Below are 19,082 nucleotides of genomic sequence, written 5' to 3' on the forward strand. Positions count from 1 at the left end.
TTCTGCTTCTGCAGATGACTCCCTCCCCCCCTTTCTGCCTGTGTAACCAGCATATAAAGAAGACCCCAGTCCAGCCTTCTTGGGCTCAGAATTTGGGATTCCCCTCTGAACCTCCGGGGTAATAAAGTTTGTGCTCCGTCATCTCTCCTCGAGTGAGTGATTTTCCGCAACAGTGTAATCATATTATCTATTACTCCTAACACAGAAGAAATTTAAAAAATGAAAAGTGGCCAAGGATAAGTCGCTTCCTGGCTTGTGACCTCGTCGGGATGCTTGCTGTTCTGGACCTCAGTGCACGCTTTTGATAAGAGAGGGTGGACGAGTTACTGACTAGATAATTCTAACCCTCTCCAGGTTCTCTGATGCAAAGATTGGATAGAACTGGGCAATCTGCTCTCCATTGTTGGGGAGCAGAGCTCGGTGGGATTTGCTGCTTTGCTGCTGCTCCCAGGCATTTACACAGCCATGTCCACTAGCTGCCCACAAACAGCCTGAACTTTAGCCTTTAAATGATTCAATCATTAACACACATTCCGTGGTCACTGAGATAAGTATCCTGGAGGAACTGTGTAAACATCCAACGATGTGTTAACTGGGTAACTTTTGTACCTTTTTTATTTGAAGATTATTCTAGGTGAGGGCGATCAGAGGGAAAAGGTAAAAAACAAAAATCAAAAAAACCCACCCTACACATTTCTCTTCAAAAGTAAGATGGCAAATCTGATGGTCAAAGCAAAGGAAGGCCAGCCAGAAAGAGCTCCGGGACGCCTGCTGTTGCAGGAACCGAAGACAAACCAACTCCCACAGATGGGTGGTGGGCAGGGGGACGCAGCAAAGGCGCGCAGCCGCGGGAAACCCCCAAGCCTCGGCCGGCCGTCCCCAAAATCTCGTGGGTGGTGAGCAAAGGGTGCAGGGGCAGTGCCAACGGGCGCCCCGCGGTGTGGAGCAGAAACGCGTTTCCTACTAGAAGCCAAGGCTGGGAACTCAGGCTAGGCAGGTGAAACTCCCCAGGTGATTTACGGAGGAGTTTGCGGCCCCTAGAGGGGAAAGACAGTGGCCAGCAGCTCCTTATTCGCTGGTACAGCGCGTAACCAGCAGCGCCGCCAAAATCAAGTTCGTTTCAGTGTGGACGAGCGCAGTGGAAATGCACGCCTTGAATAGGTAGGGGGGCTGTTTTACAACCACTTACCCTGTTCTAGAGTGGGGAATCAAAGTCTGCGAGGGCTCCCACTGATTCCACAGAATGGGGGGCAGACTTAGTCGTCTACAGCATTTGCTAGCTCTGCCTCGTTCGCCTCTCCCCGCCCCCAGGAATCCACGCGAGAATCTCCGAGTTCACAACGACGAGGACGTAAAGAAGTTTGGACCACTTCGGCACCACTCGCTCCAATATGGCTGCCCCCGGGAGAAGGCGAGGGCTATCGTGAAAGTCCAAACCCTAAATCCCTCTTCGCATGGATCGTAGCGCAGAGTTCAGGAGGTGGAAGGCGCAGTGTCTGAGCAAAGCGGACCTCAGCCTCAAGGGCAGTGTGGATGAGGATGTGGCTGAGATTGTGCAGCTTCTGAATGGGCAAGAACAGTTTTTTACCACCAGCTCCTGCTCTGGCCGTATCATCCTCATAGACGGGGTGAGCCTCCTCTGAGCCTGTCCGACTCTAGCCTTGTAGTGGGAACACCAGGAACCCTGTACCCACCCAGTATAAGACTCCATGCAGCCTGTTTGTGTTCTCCTTTTGGTGGGTGGCTTCAATTTATCTATGGAAACTTAAGAGGGTGAATAGACTTTAATGTGCCTACTAATCACCTGGAGATCTTTTAAAGTACACATGCTGATTCTGTAGGTCAAGCCTGATATTCTGCCAAAGCTGCTGGCCTGAGAATGATCTTGAGTTGCAAAGGCTAAAGAATCTGATTTTCTGAATACTACGGGAATTTAAAGACCTTCCAGCCTGAGGAAGCTGGTGACTTAAAGCGCTCTGCCAAATCCTGACTGAATTTCACTAGGGTTAAGGTGTTTACTACCTCCTAGCGGCCCACTTCACTATTACAGCTCTTGTAATTTTTACGTTAGGCTGAAAAAGTACAACACTGTAGTATGCAGTGTGAGATAGTGGCCAAACCCTCAGGCTTTGGAGTGATAAGGCTTAGAGTCTAACCAGGTTATGGGAATTATTGGCTCTGTGACTTTAGGAAAGTAATGTAAGCTCATCCACTCCCTCTTTCATGAACAGGATAATAAAAGTATCAGCTTCGGAGGGATTTGGTGTAGAGCAACGATTTTTCAAGAGGTGTGCTGCGGGAGGCTCACTGGTGTGCCACAGAATTTTTAAAATTGACCTCTTTTTCCTTAGATTGTCAAATTTTAAAAAAGGACAACAACCAACACAATATAGCAGCCCGATGTGAATGAATAAAAATTACATCTATTTATTGTCAAATCGGCATAAAATGGTTTTTTTTTGCGTGCCTCAAAATTGTATTAATTAGTTCGTGTCATGAGATGAAAAGGGTTGAAAATGGCTGGTGTAGAGGAAGTGAGATAATTTACTTGAAACATTTAGTGTTGCGCCTGGCTCGTAGTAAGAGCACAGAAAAAGTTAGCTTTTTTTAATTTTAGCATTAGTTCTAAATTCAATGTACGAAAGACGGCGCACTCCTAAGCTCTGTTTAGATCCCTCACTGATCTCCCAGGTTAGCAGGGCTTGTTTATTTTTATATTGCTTCTGCTGCCATTAGAGTAGTGGCACTCTTGCTGGGCTTGCTTTCTTCCCCCATTTCTACTACATTATTTTAGGTGGATTTCTGCGATGGTTTTATAAAAGTTCACTACACTACTGATTTCTCTACCTCAAACCATGTTACACACTGTTAATAGATTTACCGTTCTAAAGCACAGCTCTATCAATGTCACTCATCCAGGCAGAAATCTTTTCTTACATATTTTTCACCATCAGAATATCCAAACTCCAACTCTAGTATGGAGTTTGGATATGCAACCCTATTTTCTGTTCCTCTTCATCACTATCTATTTACTGAAAGTGAATCTTCCCTTTTTCATCTTGTATTTACCTGCCTTTGTCTTTGCCCAAGTTTGTTTTTCTGCGGTGTTTTCCCCACCTCTGCATATCTAAGGCATGACTCCCAAAACTCCCCTTCCACCTGAACACACCCACATACACACACACTTGAGGGTAATAACTACTTCTGAACTGCCTTAGGACTCTTTCTGAACCTTTTTTTATTTTATGTATTATCTTATGGGACTATTATGTTTATTTTCATTGTGCCTTATTTCAGGGAGGATTTGGATCTTTCCTGAAAGCAATTCAAGAAGAAAAATTAAGAATGGAAATATCTGGGTAAAGGGGGTATAGAAGCCAGTAATGATATTAATTCCTAAAACATGGCACTAGATTCTTTAAATCCAGAGGTTGGCCACATATTTGGCTCTGTAATTTAGAGCAGCTAGCATAAAATCAGATACAAAAGTTACTGAGGTTATTGAATGAAATCAGACCAGTTATTTAGAACAAGCTCAGCTCTTCCCATTACCAAGGCCAGACAGGAAAGCCTCCTGTGTACACACTGTAAGAATAGTCACTTTGTAGAAGTACAGTGATTTAAAAGTGTGTATGGTTTCCTGCTTCCTCTTTCTAGTATCCTTAAGGGTAAGATCTGTTTATACCAAAAAATACATAATAGAACTTTGCAAATAGACACTTTTTCCAGTTAATAAGCAAAGAATCTGATGTTAAATATTTGCCTTCTTGAAATTTTGACCTTTTAGTTCTTCCAGCTTTGCCCTTTGGGACTACATGTAAAGTCACAAATTTATGCCTCTGGAGACTAGGGACATATAAAGGTGTGAACAGCTCAGGTGATAGTAAAAGAGTGGTAGGGATTGTGACAGCCCTGCTTTGTTACAAAAGCAACTCTTTTTTTTTTTTTTTTTTAATACTGTGCCAGCTGAGTAAAACAGCTAGGGGAGAACTCAGAGCCCGCTAGTGTACAACCCCCTGAGTAATCCCTGTCCTCCTGCCAAAATCATCACCATGCTTCAGACAACATTAAACTCTTTTACCTTGATAAACACATTTAAAAGTTTTGTAATTCATTTTTTATTATATTTTCAATTACAGGTTACTTTTAATACTATTTTGTATTGGTTTCAGGTGCACAGCATAGTGATTAGACAATCATGTACTTTACAAAGTGTTCCCCCTGATATTTCCGGTACCCATCTGGCATGATACATAATTATTGCAATATTATTGACTGTATTCCCTAAGCTATACTTTACATCCCCATGACTATTTTGTAGCTACAAATTTGTACTTAATCCCTTCACCTCTTACCCAGTCTCTTAACTCCCCTTCCCCTCTGGCAACCACCAGTCTGCTGTCTGCTTATTTTGTTCTTTAGATTCCACATATAAGTGAAATCATATGGTATTTTTCTTTCAATTTCAAGCATTCTGGTTTCATTTTTGTTTTTGGTAAATGTTACCCCAAAGCCTACCTATTGAATTGTTCTTAGTAATACTTAAAAATCACCACTTGGGATTATTAATTTAAGAAAGCCAACCATCTGTTACACATTGTACTTAATATTTTTATAAATATATGATTAAATTAAATTATGCTGTTTTTCATTTTAGAGTATAAATGGCTTTGAGGTTCAGAAACAAAACTGTCGCTGGCTACTAGTTACACACAAACCTTGTACAAAAGATGATGTGGTAAGTTTGTATTTATAAATTTAAAGAAATAAGCTTTTTAATTCACACTTTTAATACAGATAAAAACAATAGAAAATTCAAGATGATTTATGTTCATAATTATAATGGGTGAAAATTATTCATAAAGCCTAAAGAGAATTCATTATGATGGCTTTCTTGAGTTGTAGTAGATGAAAGCAGAAATATTTACGCAAGCATTACTATGAATGCTCAACAAAACACATCTTCTTGGACATAGCAGAGAGTTCAAGGACATTCGACACATTGGAACCAAAGATTAACCTTCATTTCTGCCATTTTATAACTGTGCAACCTGGTACAAATTGTAGAAGAAAGGGGGAGAAAGGATGCCAGGAGTAAAGGATTAGCACTATTACCAGCATTCTGATGTAAATGAATTATCCATTACTTACCTGGATTGGATTGCTTCTTGAAATCTTTTCTATCTGTGCTGGATTATTTAGTTTCCTAAATTGAAATGTTTAGATGAGTTCATATAAGTTTGTATTAGCCAAGTGCTTACCTTACTGGTTAAGGCGCTCAAATGTTGTCTTCAGAGTACTCGTTCAACCTCCATCTCCTTGTTTGGGTCCTAGTTCTCTCTGCATATTCACCCTTATTCTCTTCTGCTTCAGATTATCTTTGTGGCACGAAAGGTAGCTACCAGCAACCCCAGCAGAAGAAACTTCTTCTGAAGATCCATGTATCTATCATTCCCAAAGAAGGACTCTAAATCATACTGCTTGGGTTAGGTGGCTTCCCTCTGAGATCAGCTATTCTTGCCAATAGAATGGAATGTCATTCCTGATCAGACCTAGGCACTTGGCATCTTTGATATTATGATAGTGGGAGTGATGAGTGACAAAGTCATGATTTACAGTCCCATGAAAATGAAATGATGTGAAGGAGGGAGTGTGCTGCCTAGGGATGTTGGGCAGACAGAAATAACGACTTTCTTACATAAATTCTAGCTCGTACATGGATAACATTGAGACTATTGTACATGTGTCTCAAACCTCAGTTTAACAATGGGGTATTTAAACAGACCTTGTAGTACAGTCTTTACCTACCATATTCCTTAATGAAAAATCTGTTAAGGAATTTAATACGGTAGTAGCTTACATTTTAACATAGGACTGGAGAGAATGATGCAGGGATATATGGGAGAATTAGAAATCAGGTCTTTGACAAGAATAAACAGATTTATAAGTTTCTGGCAAAAGAAGCCCAAGAAAACAAGACTGCAAAGTTATTTTTGGAAAAAGGATGCTGCAGGAGTCTAAAAGTTCCTGGGGAAAACAAGGTACATGTCATGAAGGGTCACCGAAGAACAGGGTCATATATTTGTGTCTGATACGAACACTTTTCATTTATTTAGATTGTAGCTCTAAGAAATGCGAATGGTGATGCTGTTTTGAAATTTGAACCCCTTGTTCTTCATGTACAGTGTCGACAGTTGCAAGATGCACAGATTCTGGTAAAACTTTGTAATTATACTTGAAATTATAGATACGTGGATAGATTTAATTAAGCCTTAAAAACACCTACCAAAAATCAATGTGGTATTAGTTTAATAAACTAGTTTTTAATTTAATTATAGGTTGGGCATTATATATGTTTCTGCAGTTTGTAGAGTTTAACAATTTATCTGATTAATCAAGATTATCAGAATTAATTTTACTTGAGGGACTTCCGGCAAGATGGAGGAATAGGTGGACGCACCGTACCTCAACAATTTACAGCCAGGATAACACCCAGAACTGACAGAGGATTTATCTGAATGGAAGTCAGACAGCCAAGAAGTTGAAGTAGACCCGTTCATCCAGACTGGTAGAAGAGGACGAGCTGGGCGGGCGCGAGGAGGTCGGGGGAAAACTTGGCGTGAAATCAGCGTGAAAGACATCCAGCATGCAAGAACGCAGCGGTGGGCCCTGAGTACGCAAGCTGCGGCTGGCAGACCCAGTGAGGCGGCGATTGTGGACCAGGGCAGAGCTCACAGCCCAGGATCCCAGAGAAGGGACTGATCCCAGATCCCGGGAGAGCGGAACTACTGCCATTGTTTCCTCCCATCCCCGCCCCCGCCCCCACATACAACGTCACAATCTAGCGACTGGGGTGCCCAGCCCCAGTGAACACCAAAGGCTCCGCCCCCTACCATAACAGGAATGACCAGACCAGAAAAAAAAAAAGAGACTGGGAGAGATATGTTTCCAACAGAACAGATCAGTCCCCCAGGACTTATTGTTTTGAGCGACCAAGAAATAGCCAATCTATCAGATGCACAGTTCAAAACACTGGTGATCAGAAAGATCATGGAATTGGTTGATTTTGGGCGCAAATGAGATGAAAAGATGCAGGTTACCATAAAAGAGATGCAGGAAGATACACGGAGGGGAGCCAATAGTGAAGGGAAGGAAACTGGGTCTCAAAACAATACAGTGGACCAGAAGGAAGATAAAATCAACCAAGCAGGAAAGCATGATGAAATAAGAATTCAGAAAAATGAGGAGAAGCTTAAGAGCATTCAGAACATCTTTAAACGTTCCAACATCTGAATTATAGGGGTACCAGAAGGGGAAGGGGGAAAGCAACAAATTGAGCACATATTTGAACAAATAATAAAGGAGAACTTCCCCAATCTGGCAAAGGAAATAGTCTTCCAAGAAATCCAGGAAGCTCAGAGAGCCCCAAAGAAGTTGGACCCAAGAAGAAACACACAAAGGCACATCATCATTACATTAGCCAAGGTAAAAACGAAGGAGAGAATCCTAGAAGCAGCAAGAGATAAGGGGACAGTAACCTACAAAGGAGTTCCCATCAGACTGTCAGCTGATTTCTCAAAAGAGACTGTACAGGCAAGAAGGGGCTGGAAAGAAATATTCCAAGTCATGAAAGACAAGGACCTACATCCCAGATTGCTCTATCCAGCAAAGCTTTCATTTAGAATGGAAGGGCAGATAAAGTGCTTCTCAGATAAGGTCAAGTTAAAGGAGTTCATCATCACCAAGCCCTTATTTTATGAAATGCTAAAGGGACTTATCTAAGAAAAGAAGATAAAGAAAAGACATGTATAGTAAAAGGACAGCGAACTCACAATTATTAACAACCACACCTAAAGCAAAACCAAAAGAAACTAAGCAAACAACTAGAACAGGAACAGAACCACAGAAATGGAGGTCACATGGAGGGTTAGCAGCAGGGGAGTGGGAGGAGGAGAGAAGGGGAAAAGGTACAGAAAATAAGTAGCATAGAATGTAGGTTGAGAATAGATAGGGGGAGGGCAAGAATAGTACAGGAAATGTAGAAGCTAAAGAACTCATAAGTATGACACATGAACATGAACTAAAGGGGGAATGTGGGTGGGAGAGGGGGTACAGGGTGGAAGGGAGAGAAGGGAAATGGGACAACTGTAATAGCATAATCAATAAAATATATTTTTAAAAAGATTATCAGAATTTAACAAATCTATTTTCTTACAGCATTCAGTGGCAATAGATTCTGGTTTCAGGAACTCGGGCATAACAGTGGGAAAAAGAGGAAAGACTATGTTGGTAAGATACCTTTCAGCAAAGTGACTTCTTTGAGCATGAAGATATCCAGATTATTGAAATAACTTAGACTTCTGCTTAGAGTCCTGCCTTTAGTCTCTCCTTACTCAGATCTTCTTGTCATTCCCTTGCTCAAAAACCTTCAGTGACTTATATTTTCCTTCCGGGCAAAGTTCGGAGTGGGCAAAGTCTAGAGCTGTTAGATGTACATTTGAGGTCTTATTTTATAGTATTGTATTTTCTACTGTGCCCTCCTTATCCTACATAACCCCAAAATAATAAGCACCATGATGTGATGGAAAGAATCACAGATTGGGAGTCTAAAGCCCTCTGCATGAATACCAGCCAGCCCCCGGCTGTGCTGTATGAACTTGGGCAAGCTCCTTAATCCCTCAGGGTCTGAATTTTCTCAGCCATATCAGAGTTCCAGCAAACTACTGCCCTAGCACAGTGGGGCCAGATCCCACTACACCCACTTGATTAATTACTGTTTCAGGTTGCTTTTGTGTTACAGTGGCAAAATTAAGTAGCTGGGACACACTGTGTGGTCCACAAAGTTGAAAATGTGTACTCTCTCTCCTTTCACAGAAATAGTTTGCTGACCTCTGGACTGAATGATCTCTTAAGGCTCCTTCTCAGTCCTATATCCTCTCTGAATCTTTTACTGGCCAACCTAGCCCTAGTGATTTGGCTCTATTCTGATCTGCTGTAGTATTTAGTGGTTGTATTTACTATTTGTCTTGGCATGTATTTGTCCTTGAATTAATTTCAGATTGTCCACCAATCTAGCTCCCTAGACTTTTCTACTTTCTATCTATTTTTACCAAATAGCCTATTTGACCAGTAGAAGTGGCTTCCAAAAGAAGAACCCTGTAAAGCATGATTAAATAGAAAGGCAGAGCCCACGATATGGGTCTGTGTCCCCATCTCGTTCCCCACTGCACCTGGTGGCCCAGCAAGAATAGAGCCATTCTTCTACCTTCCTCTGCTTTGTCTTCCGTGTTCAGTTACTTTCAAGACCTACCATGTCTGCCTCTAATTGCTCACACCTGAGTCCACTTCTGTGCACCTTCCGTCACTGCCCCTACTTAAGCCTTTGTTCTGTCTCACCCCAGTCTTTACAGGGGTCTCCTGACTGGTCTTTTGGCTGTTCATCCAAGTCCCCCCAAACTGCACTGTTAGAATCCCACCTTCTGAAAAGTCAGGGTCTCTAAGTATTTTCCCTGGTATTCAAGGTGTTACCCAAACTATTTTCTATCCGCCTTATTTATGCTCATCTCCTGCTAGCATACTTACACTCTAGCTAGATAGAAAACTGTTAGTTCTTTCCCAGATGTGCCGTGTTCTTTCATGTCTTTATGATTATGGATAAGTGCTTCTTCCTCGTTTTTATATCAGGTAATGTTGCACTTATCCTTTAAAATCCCAACTCAAATGCCACCTTTCCTGTAAAGCTGCGGCCTGTCTCAATTGGTTGAACCTCTTTAACATTTTCTTAATGTTTTCTGTGTGTACGCATGTGCACACAAGGATATGTGTTATAATTTTTCATTCACTTGTTTATTTCACATTCTAAGGTGTTAACTTTTAAAGGGACTATGTTATATTCATCCTGTATCTTCACACCTAGCACAGGGCCTACAGTGCAGGTGCTTAGTAAATGTCTGTTGAATTAATTTTTTTTCTTCATAATAGTTTTTGTTGTTGTTCTTAATCTATCTACTGTGTTTGGATTTACTTGTAACATGCTGACTGTTTCATCAACAGGGTTGCTAAGATTGACCCGAAAGCACTGAGAAAGCAGCCACTTTGTGAGACAGAGCAGGCATGGGTTATTCTTACAGCCTCACTGTGCTGAAGCAGCAGGAAGAGGCTCTTTCCAATCCAGTTAATTTGGTTTTCCCTTGAAGCTTCTATTGCGATTTTATTTCTTTCTTTCTTTAAATAGTGTATTAAAGCTTTTTAAGCTTTAGTGAGATTGAAACTTAAAGTTATTGGAGTCTTTGATATTATCTGCTCTCTAAAACACAATGTATAGAATGACTTTCTTTAGAAATGACTTTATATGATGGGAAAAGCTATTTAATCTCCTTTGATACAACTGTGTTTAGCTAAATTATATCAAAACATAAACCTAAATGCTGTAATAGAACTGAACTATGTTTAAACACAATCCTGACTAGGGGTTTTCTTTAGTTATCCTCAGTGTCTCAAGTACATAAGTCTTCCCACCTAAATTGTTTGTTCCTTGTAGGCTGTCAGGAGCACACATGGCTTAGAAGTGCCATTAAGCCATGAAGGAAAACTGATGGTGACAGAGGATTATATCGACTTCCTATTGAAGATAGCAAATCAAAAAATGGAGGAAAACAGGAAGAGAATTGAAAGGTACATTAATTAGATATTTCCCTATTATTTTAATATGTCTAGATCATCTATGAATACACTAATACACACTGTCTTTAGTTTATATTCCCAACTACTTTTCCATTTGTAGCCTTATCATGAATAATAAAAAGATGATCAGAGTAATAGATGAAAGTAGGTCAGACTGTAATGCGTACTAAGCAGATCATACATTCCATGGGGGACAGTGGGACAAATGAGTGTTGTTAATAGACATAAAGGAGAGAAACGTAATCACTGGGTAAGAGGGCCCGATAGCCATGGGACCATAACTGACCGAGTCGAAGGCAGCCACGGAAGGCACACACTGCTGCTTGGATATGATCTCCTGGAGACTAGGCTACTCGAATCTCCTTTTGAAGAAGTTAGGCAGGTTAATTTTTAGCCTGGTAAATATTTTACACCTCTGGTGAGTTTAGTACCCATCTCTTATCATGGGTTAGATCTAGAATTGCCAGAATTGTCCTAGTAGTAAGGATTATGGCTATTAATTCACATTTTTATCCTTCTTCTGTTCTTAAATTTCACCTCATGCTAGATAATACTCTTACAGTGTTTTTTCCAGTTCTTTTCCAAGAATAGTTTTTGGTATAAAGAAGTGACTATTTTATATATATTTATATAACGATAATGCCACTGACCTACCACCTAAAAAGATGTACATTTCTGAGTTATTCAAGTGGTGATGGCCAACTTGATATCATTTGTAGTTTCTTCTTTCCCTTCTCCCTACTCTCTTGGCCACCTCTTAACCAGTCAGTGTCTGCCTAAGTGACTTGTGTCATTCTCTTCTCCCCATCCTTCCTGGCACTTTCTTTATTCAAGACCATTGCCACTATTAGCTTGTCTCATTGTAGAATGCTTCTAGTGTGTCTCTCTGTAAGCCATTATTATTATCACTGTCAAAATCCTATCTGTAAAATGCAAAGGAATCTTACTGCTTACTTGCCTGCTAAGGCCAGAGGTGCCAATGGCAGCATTGTTGCCTGGTGGAAAGAGGTAGAACTGGGTTCCAGAGCTAGAAGTGAGTTCAAATCCCGGTTCTACCACAACTTACTCAACTTTCTTGGCTTTATTTTTCTTATATCTAACCGGGTGTAAATACTTATCTTAAAGAACAGTTTAGTATAAAATGTCATACGTGTAATGATTAGCGCTGGCCCAGTTATGGCATGGGTTCCAGGGTCGGTGAGCCCTTCTCCTTCCGCAGCAACACATCCAGAGAACAAACCAGTAATGATGGCAGTGTCACTGTCCAGGCCTTTTCTACCAGGGCTCCTAACTTGAACAACAGGATTCACAAATTATTCAAGTGACTCTCCCTCAGTTCTCCCAACAATGGTACCACTCTAGATGCATTGGAGAGAAGTTAATTTATTATTTACAGTGGATGTCTTAGGGCAGGAGGGCTTATTTTTCTAGCAGACCTGTGGTTGAAGAAAGCCAAGACATTACCTGGCCACAGAGCGCTTTGAACAAACATTCTAAATAAAGTGATAAAGTAAGCAACTTACGAGCACCCAGCCACTCCACAGATGACAGAGTTTGGACTCTATGTAGACTCTCGTTGGTACCATTCCAAAAGTTTGCACACTTGTTATATAATAATCCAGTGAGGTTGTTTGTTAAAACATAGGAGGAAGCAAGCAAATCAGTTTTTCTATTTCCTTAACTTGAATTTCAACAAGATTATAAATATAGCTCAAGATCAAGTAGCTATACACCTGGTGAAATTAATTGAGACACATTCACCAGCTATAAAATCAAATTATGTTTTAAATCCGTTGACTCAAAGATACATTTTGAGATTATAGTATATATCTACTACCAAGGGAGTCACGCTCATCATGTAAAATCAGTGAAAAATTAAAGAAGGGTAAAAAGTGTCCTAAGATACTGATGAGAAGATTACATTAAATTCAGAAAGACTGTACAAATTAGGGAGCTCCTTTGGGAACAGCTGCACTTTCAGCCAAATGCAGAGAAGGAGTCGCTTTTCTGATGTTGAAAAGAGGAGACAGTAAACGCTGGAGGTGATGGGTTCTGCAGTCAGACAGTGAGCACTAGAATTGGTTTGTCACAGGACCAAGATGTCACAGTTAAAATAGCCATAGTGAGAGAATTTTTAAAGCTGAGGTCTAAATGAGTAACATTTTATCAACAAGAAATTTCCTGCAAATGTGAACAAAGTCAAAGGGTAAAATATTTCCAACAGAAAAAAGTCTTGTTTGTGACCACCAGTTCCCAAGCCCACTTCTCAGCAGGACAAGTAAGACAATTTTATACATAATAATTTATAGGGAAAAAATGGAAAGTTTGGAGATCTACTTACCAGTTAGAAGAGGAAGGCTGTCTTTGATTCCGTTTATAAGCGATCAGGACCAACTTGGGTCAGATGGAACCACTGTTCAGCTCCGAGTACAGTGAGAGTAGTCATGTCTTTTTACCAACTGTGGAATAAGAAAGTAAATGTTCAGTAAAGTAGCTGAATATATTGGTATATAATATTGTTGATAAAAATGAAGCAAATTGGAGAGAAAAAGTAAATGAATCTATTTACAGTAGTTGGGTCTTTTTATTTTGTTATTATTTTGTTTGTGGTTATTATAACAAAATTGACTGTTTAGGCTATTTTTAAGCACACAGTTCAGTGGCATTGAGTACACTCAGTAACCACCCATCACAACGGTCTGCCTCCAGAACTTTCTCATCATCCCTAACTGAAACTCTGTACCCATTAAACAGTAACTCCTCAGTCACCAAACTCCTAGCCCCTAGAAATTACTGTTCTATTTTTATTTTTTATGAATTTGGCGATTCTAGATACCTCATAAAAGTGGAGCTATTCAATATTTTCTTTTGTATCTGGCTTATTTCACTTAGCATAATGTCTTCAACATTAAACTATGTTGTACGATTATCAGAATTTTGTTTCTTTTTAGTGCTGAATAATATTTCATTGTGTTTATTTACCACGTTTTGCTTATCCATATATCTGTCAATGGACGTTTGGATTTTTTTCACCTTTTAGTTCCTATGAATAATACTGCCATGAATGTGGGTGTACAAATGTCTGTCTGAGAACTACTTTCAGATCTTTTGGGGTATCCCCACTAGTGGAATCACAGGCCCATCTGGTAATCCTACGCGTCATTTTTTAAGAACTGCCATACTGTTCTCCACAGGAACTGGATTGTACCATTTTACATGCCTACCAGCAGTGAGCAGGGGTTTCCTTTTCTCAGCATCCTTGCCAACACAGATCTTTTTTTTTTTTTTTTTTTTGGATAATGGCCATCCTGACAGATATATGGTAATATCTCACTATGGTTTTGATTGGCACTTTTCTGATGATTAATGACATCAAGCATTTTTTCATGTACCAGTTGATAAGAATTTTCTTGTGTCAGACACAGAAAATAATGATTAATATATCACTGCTGCTTTCCTTCCTATTTCCCTTCCTTCTGGATTTCTCTTACTATTCTACCTGTTGGTTAAATATTGTTGTCCTCCAGGACTCTGTCCCTGTCCCATAACTTCAGCTACTTCCCCACATTCTGGTAGGTCTTCCGAATCTTTCCCCAGTTCTGGGCTCATATATCCATTAACCTGTTGAAGGTAGGTAATTAAAATATCCCATCAGTCTTTCCTTAATATCTTTCCTAGCCTAGTCTCAACCCCATAGCCATTTCCTTGGCTCACATTCATATTATCACTTACCAGTTTCATTATAGTTCATGCCTCAGTGCAAAACAGAAATGTGAATCATACTGCTTTGCAATTATTTACGTGCATGTATGTCTTTCTTCTACCACAATGTGGTCACATTGAAAATGTAACTGACTTCTCCCCGTCATCAACCACACACACACACACACACAGACACTTTAAATATCTCTTGATCTTACCCTAAAACCTTACATAGTGTCTGGCTCACGGTAGAATGTACATGTCTATAGAATTAATCATAAATAATAAAGTAACAAAAAGTAAAATACATTGAGTTCCCCAAAGGCAAAAATGGCTTCTTATTAACCATTATCTTCTGTGTCTGGCACAAGAAAATAGTTAATAAATGTTTGCTAAATCTAGTTAACTGACTTTTTCCATCAGTGTGCTGCTTTTAATGCTTCAAAGCCTTAAAATGGTCATTCTGGAGCACGTGTAACATGGCTTAGACATGGGGTGAGCAGGAGTGGGCTCTGGCCACATAGTGCAGGTAAAAAGTGACAGATCCCTGAGTAACAAGGTGAGCGGGAGTGATATTCCTTGAGCACACAAGCCTGTCTCTTAGCCCTGTTCCCAGAACCTGAGACAGGCTGGCACATGCATGTTTTTAAATAAAAACACTAGAGCTAGTTAAAATCTAAATGCAGAGTATATGAAAATAGCTGCCTTTGTTATTTTTGAATAATGGAAGCCTGAAAGGGTATGAAGTTGCACCTACATTTATTAATGTTTCCTTCCTATTTCAGAAGTCAAAGAAATAAAAGATTGTATTGTGAGTGGTCCTATAACGGACCTGAAAAACAAGAATTCATTTTCACAGCACTAGCCAGAAAGGTTTTCTCATGGAAAGAACTGAGTACAAGTTGCCCTATGGCATGGTGATCTTGACTGCAGAGGTAGAAAAACTGGAGACAATTTGATTTCCTTTTGAGGGGAGAAAAGAAACAGTTACCTGAATATACTCCAAACTCTTTGTGTTGCCTGTGAGAGCTCAGAAAATTACAATTACACTTAGAGAATTGGACTTTCGAATGCTGTGTAAAGGACCATAGAATGAGGGGAGAACATGCACTTGGAAAACAAATTTCTGATTTAATGCATAAGATAGTTTCTCAGTGGACTTTTTGAAAGCTCCCTCAAAAAAGGAGAAAGTATTTGATGTTTTTATTCTGGGCTTTTAGTACAAAAGGGTCTTTGTTCCATTTACCAGTTGTTTTGTGATACCCCAAGGATGTAGGTTTGAGTTCTTTAGTGGAAGATTAAAGTAAGGCACCTGTTCCTCTTTAATTATCTTTTTGTGTGTATGACTAACAAGATATTTTATGCAAGTTGTTAATTCTCCGTGTTCATAAAAGAGCAATTTAGTCTCATCTGTAGTTTTCTAGGAATAGAGTATAATCCAGAAACAAAAGACTTGGCTACCTGAGTGTACAGGCAGGGCTGGGTGGAGAATGGTAGAAGATAAAGGTGCTTATTATCATGGGTAGTCTCTTATGATCAGCAGAGGACTATTCACACCATTCTGTGGCATACATGGATTTATGTTTTAGATAAAATGAGTCATTCTGTTGGGTCATTTTTTAAAGCCATTTTAAATAGGCACTTTAGATGATGGGAAGAAAACCAGTCCTTGAAGTCACCCAGGATGATGGAAAGACTAGGAAGATCAAATAAAGTACAGAAGGTTTCATAAATAAGGGACTGAACAGAATTTTGTTAGAGGACATGAGGGACAGATGCAGGAGTTTAGTCTTGGCAAAGTCTTAGCCACTTGAATTCTGACTTCATCTCTCAACTCTGTCGTAAGTGGGGTGTGAAAGAATAAGCAGTCTCCGCTTCTGAGGAACGCAGGGCAGATGGTGACTTTGTGGGTCAGCCAAGTTTCCTTTGAAGTGAGGATGTACAGGGAGCATTATATGATGAGGTTGTTACCAGGGAACAGGCTTTAAAAAATTGTATGTCAGTTAATATTTTTCAAAGCCTTTTGTGTGCATTTCTTACGGTACAGTTTTACCTTTTACTATGCATCCCTCTATGAGATTGACTCCTTCACTGAAGGAATGTGTATGAGCGTGTATTATATGGCAGGCATGCTGCTGGGTATCAGGGTGTAGAGTAGTTAGCATGTAAGTTCTTGAAATATGGACAGGGTGTGTAGTAATCATGTTAAGTATGTATTAGAATTGTGTGGACTATTTAGGAATAGGTAAATATCTTAGGAAGTTTTAGAGCCTTTGCAAGTAGAATTAAACCTCTCCATTGAATTAAAGAAAGAAGGAAATTGGTCCGAATGGCAATCTATTCTGTAAATGTTAAGAATTTCCTGTCATAGTCTCCAGTTAGATTAGGATACATAAGCTTGACGAGATCCCTACAATGGCAAGGAGTCTCAGACTCCAGATCATTCTAATTTGAGACATTTTTTGCTCAGTAGTTATTTACATATTTGGCATACCAAGTGTGTCAGCCTTATACTACGTGCTATGAATATAACAGAAAATAAGATAGATGGGGGTCCTTGGTCTCATGGAGTTTATAATTTATGGATAATAGCCAATTTTATAAATGAAGAAATTGAAATGAGGGAGTTTGGAATTAGCCAACCCAGCGTTCCCCATATTATGTGCAAAGCCGGTATGAGGCACATGCTACACACCACGCCATCTTGATGCCTTCAAACATGCGCAGAAGGCTACTGTGTCAGGCAGAGATTCTCATTAGGTGTGAATGTGGGAGCAGAAAAGAAATGTAGCCCAGTTCTTAGGGAGAAAATGTTAATTGTATCATAAAATTAACACTAAAACTCCAGTAGAAAAATGAGTAAAGGGAAAGAACAATTCACATTAAAAAATTTTCAAATAGCTAATGGAAAACATTCCATTTCACTTGCAAAAAAAGAAATGAAAATTGAAATAGTAAGATACCATTGTCACCTATCCAATACAGCATGTTTTTTGATGGTAATATTTAACAGGTGGATGAAGTGGTCTCTCAAGTATTGCTGGTAGAAGTATATATTTTAAACATACATTCTGGAAAACAGTATTTCTCAAGAACCTTAAAATATTTATACCTTTTAACCACATAATTACATTTCTAGGTATCTGTCCTAAAGAAAGACCTAGAAATTTAGATCATATCATTTTCAAAAATGTTTGTTACATGGTTTATATTAGGGAAAATTTGAAAATAAATTAAGACCAATGTAGATCACAATCTTATACTAGTATTAAAAAGTGTTATTTTGTAGTTCATTTGAAAATAGAGAAAATATTTTCAAGAAATAATAAATTTGAAAGATCAGTGTAAAATCCTATATGTAATATCCCAATTGTGTAAAAGATATGCGATGTATAAACACATTGATTCAGAATACATTAATAAACTGGAAAGAATAAAAATATTGAGTGGCTATTTCTAGGTAGTTTTATCAAGGACCTATATTTATAACTTTATATATTTTCTAAATCCTCTAAATTAAGTTTCTATTACATGTATGATGTTTTTATAAAGACACATTTTTTCTACTTTGTTTGACACCTACATTTGGAATTGAAATTGAAGTAGAATAGAAATTGTCAAGAGGTGATTCCAACCCGTTTTCAGGATTATTGTTAAAAAACTGAAAGTAAATTTTTCCCCTAATTAAACAATAATAAAAGCAAAAATCATGCTATTTGTTTGATTCATTTCAAATTTAAAGGTTACTAGGACAGATCAAATTTATATAATTTATAAGTTCTGGGTGTATTTCATTCAGTTTCAAAACACTGATATAACAATAGTACTTATTTTTTCACAGGTTTTACAGCTGCTTACAACATGCTTTGGAAAGACAAAGTATTATTAGGTCCTATCCCAAAGAGAAAGTCAACAAGAAAATTAATGCATATTCTCCTAAGAAAAAAAGAAACCAAGAAAAAGCACGTGACAGATGTATTGCTGAAGAAAATGATAAAGAACTTGAAAACAATGACAGTCCAGGCATCAGTGCTGCTGTGTTCCCAGAAGATGACGAAGATCTGGTTCTCACGTGTCTTTGGTAGAATAATGTTCCCAGTAATTATTATAAAACTGCTCTTTATAAGAGTATTTTAGTTTATTCAGTGTATCAGACATTCAGAAAAGCAAGATTTAATTTTCCTCTATATTTTAGAGACACTCATCTTATAAACATAGATACATTTTTTAAAATAACTGTGTATAGTACCATCTATTGAATCACAGAAATTCATTACAAAAATAAAATTCTGATTTTTAATGCATCTTTTTTATTAAGTTTTAATTTCCACTTCTGCAAAATAGGAGAACTGTAATACCCTTTCAAGAGAACCTGAACATTAGGAATATTTGAATAAAAATCAATATTTTACTTATTTTTAACTTTGAAACCTTCAGCCTCTAAAGGCATGTCAGAGTTTTCCTGTAGCCATGGAGTATAATGATGAGTTGTTTTTTTTCTCTTTTAACCTTGTGATTAAAACAACTGATGCCTTTTTGCTCAGGACAAAATATCTGAACCATCTCCCCCTTTATTCTCACAAACCAGAGATTGTTGTTGGCACAGTCTTCAATGAAACAGTGAGCATAGTTTTTCACTAAGCCTGTTCAGAAATGATAAGACACAGGGATCTTAAAAGAACACACGCCCTGTAGAA

The 19,082-nt window shown here is 38.8% G+C and overlaps 2 protein-coding genes across 7 annotated transcripts in view; one reads left to right on the forward strand and one right to left on the reverse strand.

Moving 5' to 3' along the window:
- CRYZ (crystallin zeta) overlaps positions 1-1,348 on the reverse strand; it is a 28,010-nt gene extending 26,662 nt beyond the window's left edge. The window contains exon 1 of one of the 2 annotated variants that reach the window (XM_028513215.2): positions 1,190-1,348. The gene's annotated coding sequence lies outside the window, so the exon portion shown is untranslated. The remainder of the gene's footprint in view (positions 1-1,189) is intronic. The other variant, XM_036026294.1, reaches the window with a different exon arrangement.
- On the forward strand, positions 1,334-18,786 carry TYW3 (tRNA-yW synthesizing protein 3 homolog). Of its 5 annotated transcripts, none has more exons than XM_036026298.1 (6): positions 1,344-1,628; positions 4,658-4,738; positions 6,117-6,215; positions 8,218-8,289; positions 10,541-10,674; positions 11,258-11,860. In XM_036026298.1, exons 1-6 carry the CDS (start codon positions 1,455-1,457, stop codon positions 11,292-11,294), a joined length of 597 nt encoding a protein of 198 aa, XP_035882191.1. In that variant the 5' UTR covers positions 1,344-1,454; the 3' UTR covers positions 11,295-11,860. The 5 variants fall into 5 exon arrangements, with proteins under 5 accessions (XP_035882188.1, XP_035882189.1, XP_035882191.1 ...); XM_028513217.2 differs by lacking the exon at positions 11,258-11,860 and adding an exon at positions 18,227-18,786 and having other exon boundaries at positions 1,345-1,628; XM_036026297.1 differs by lacking the exons at positions 1,344-1,628; positions 11,258-11,860 and adding exons at positions 1,648-1,736; positions 18,227-18,786.
- Positions 18,787-19,082: the final 296 nt, after the last annotated feature.

The sequence above is a fragment of the Phyllostomus discolor genome, chromosome 5, assembly GCF_004126475.2.
Source record: "Phyllostomus discolor isolate MPI-MPIP mPhyDis1 chromosome 5, mPhyDis1.pri.v3, whole genome shotgun sequence".
In the NCBI taxonomy this organism is placed as follows: domain Eukaryota; kingdom Metazoa; phylum Chordata; class Mammalia; order Chiroptera; family Phyllostomidae; genus Phyllostomus; species Phyllostomus discolor.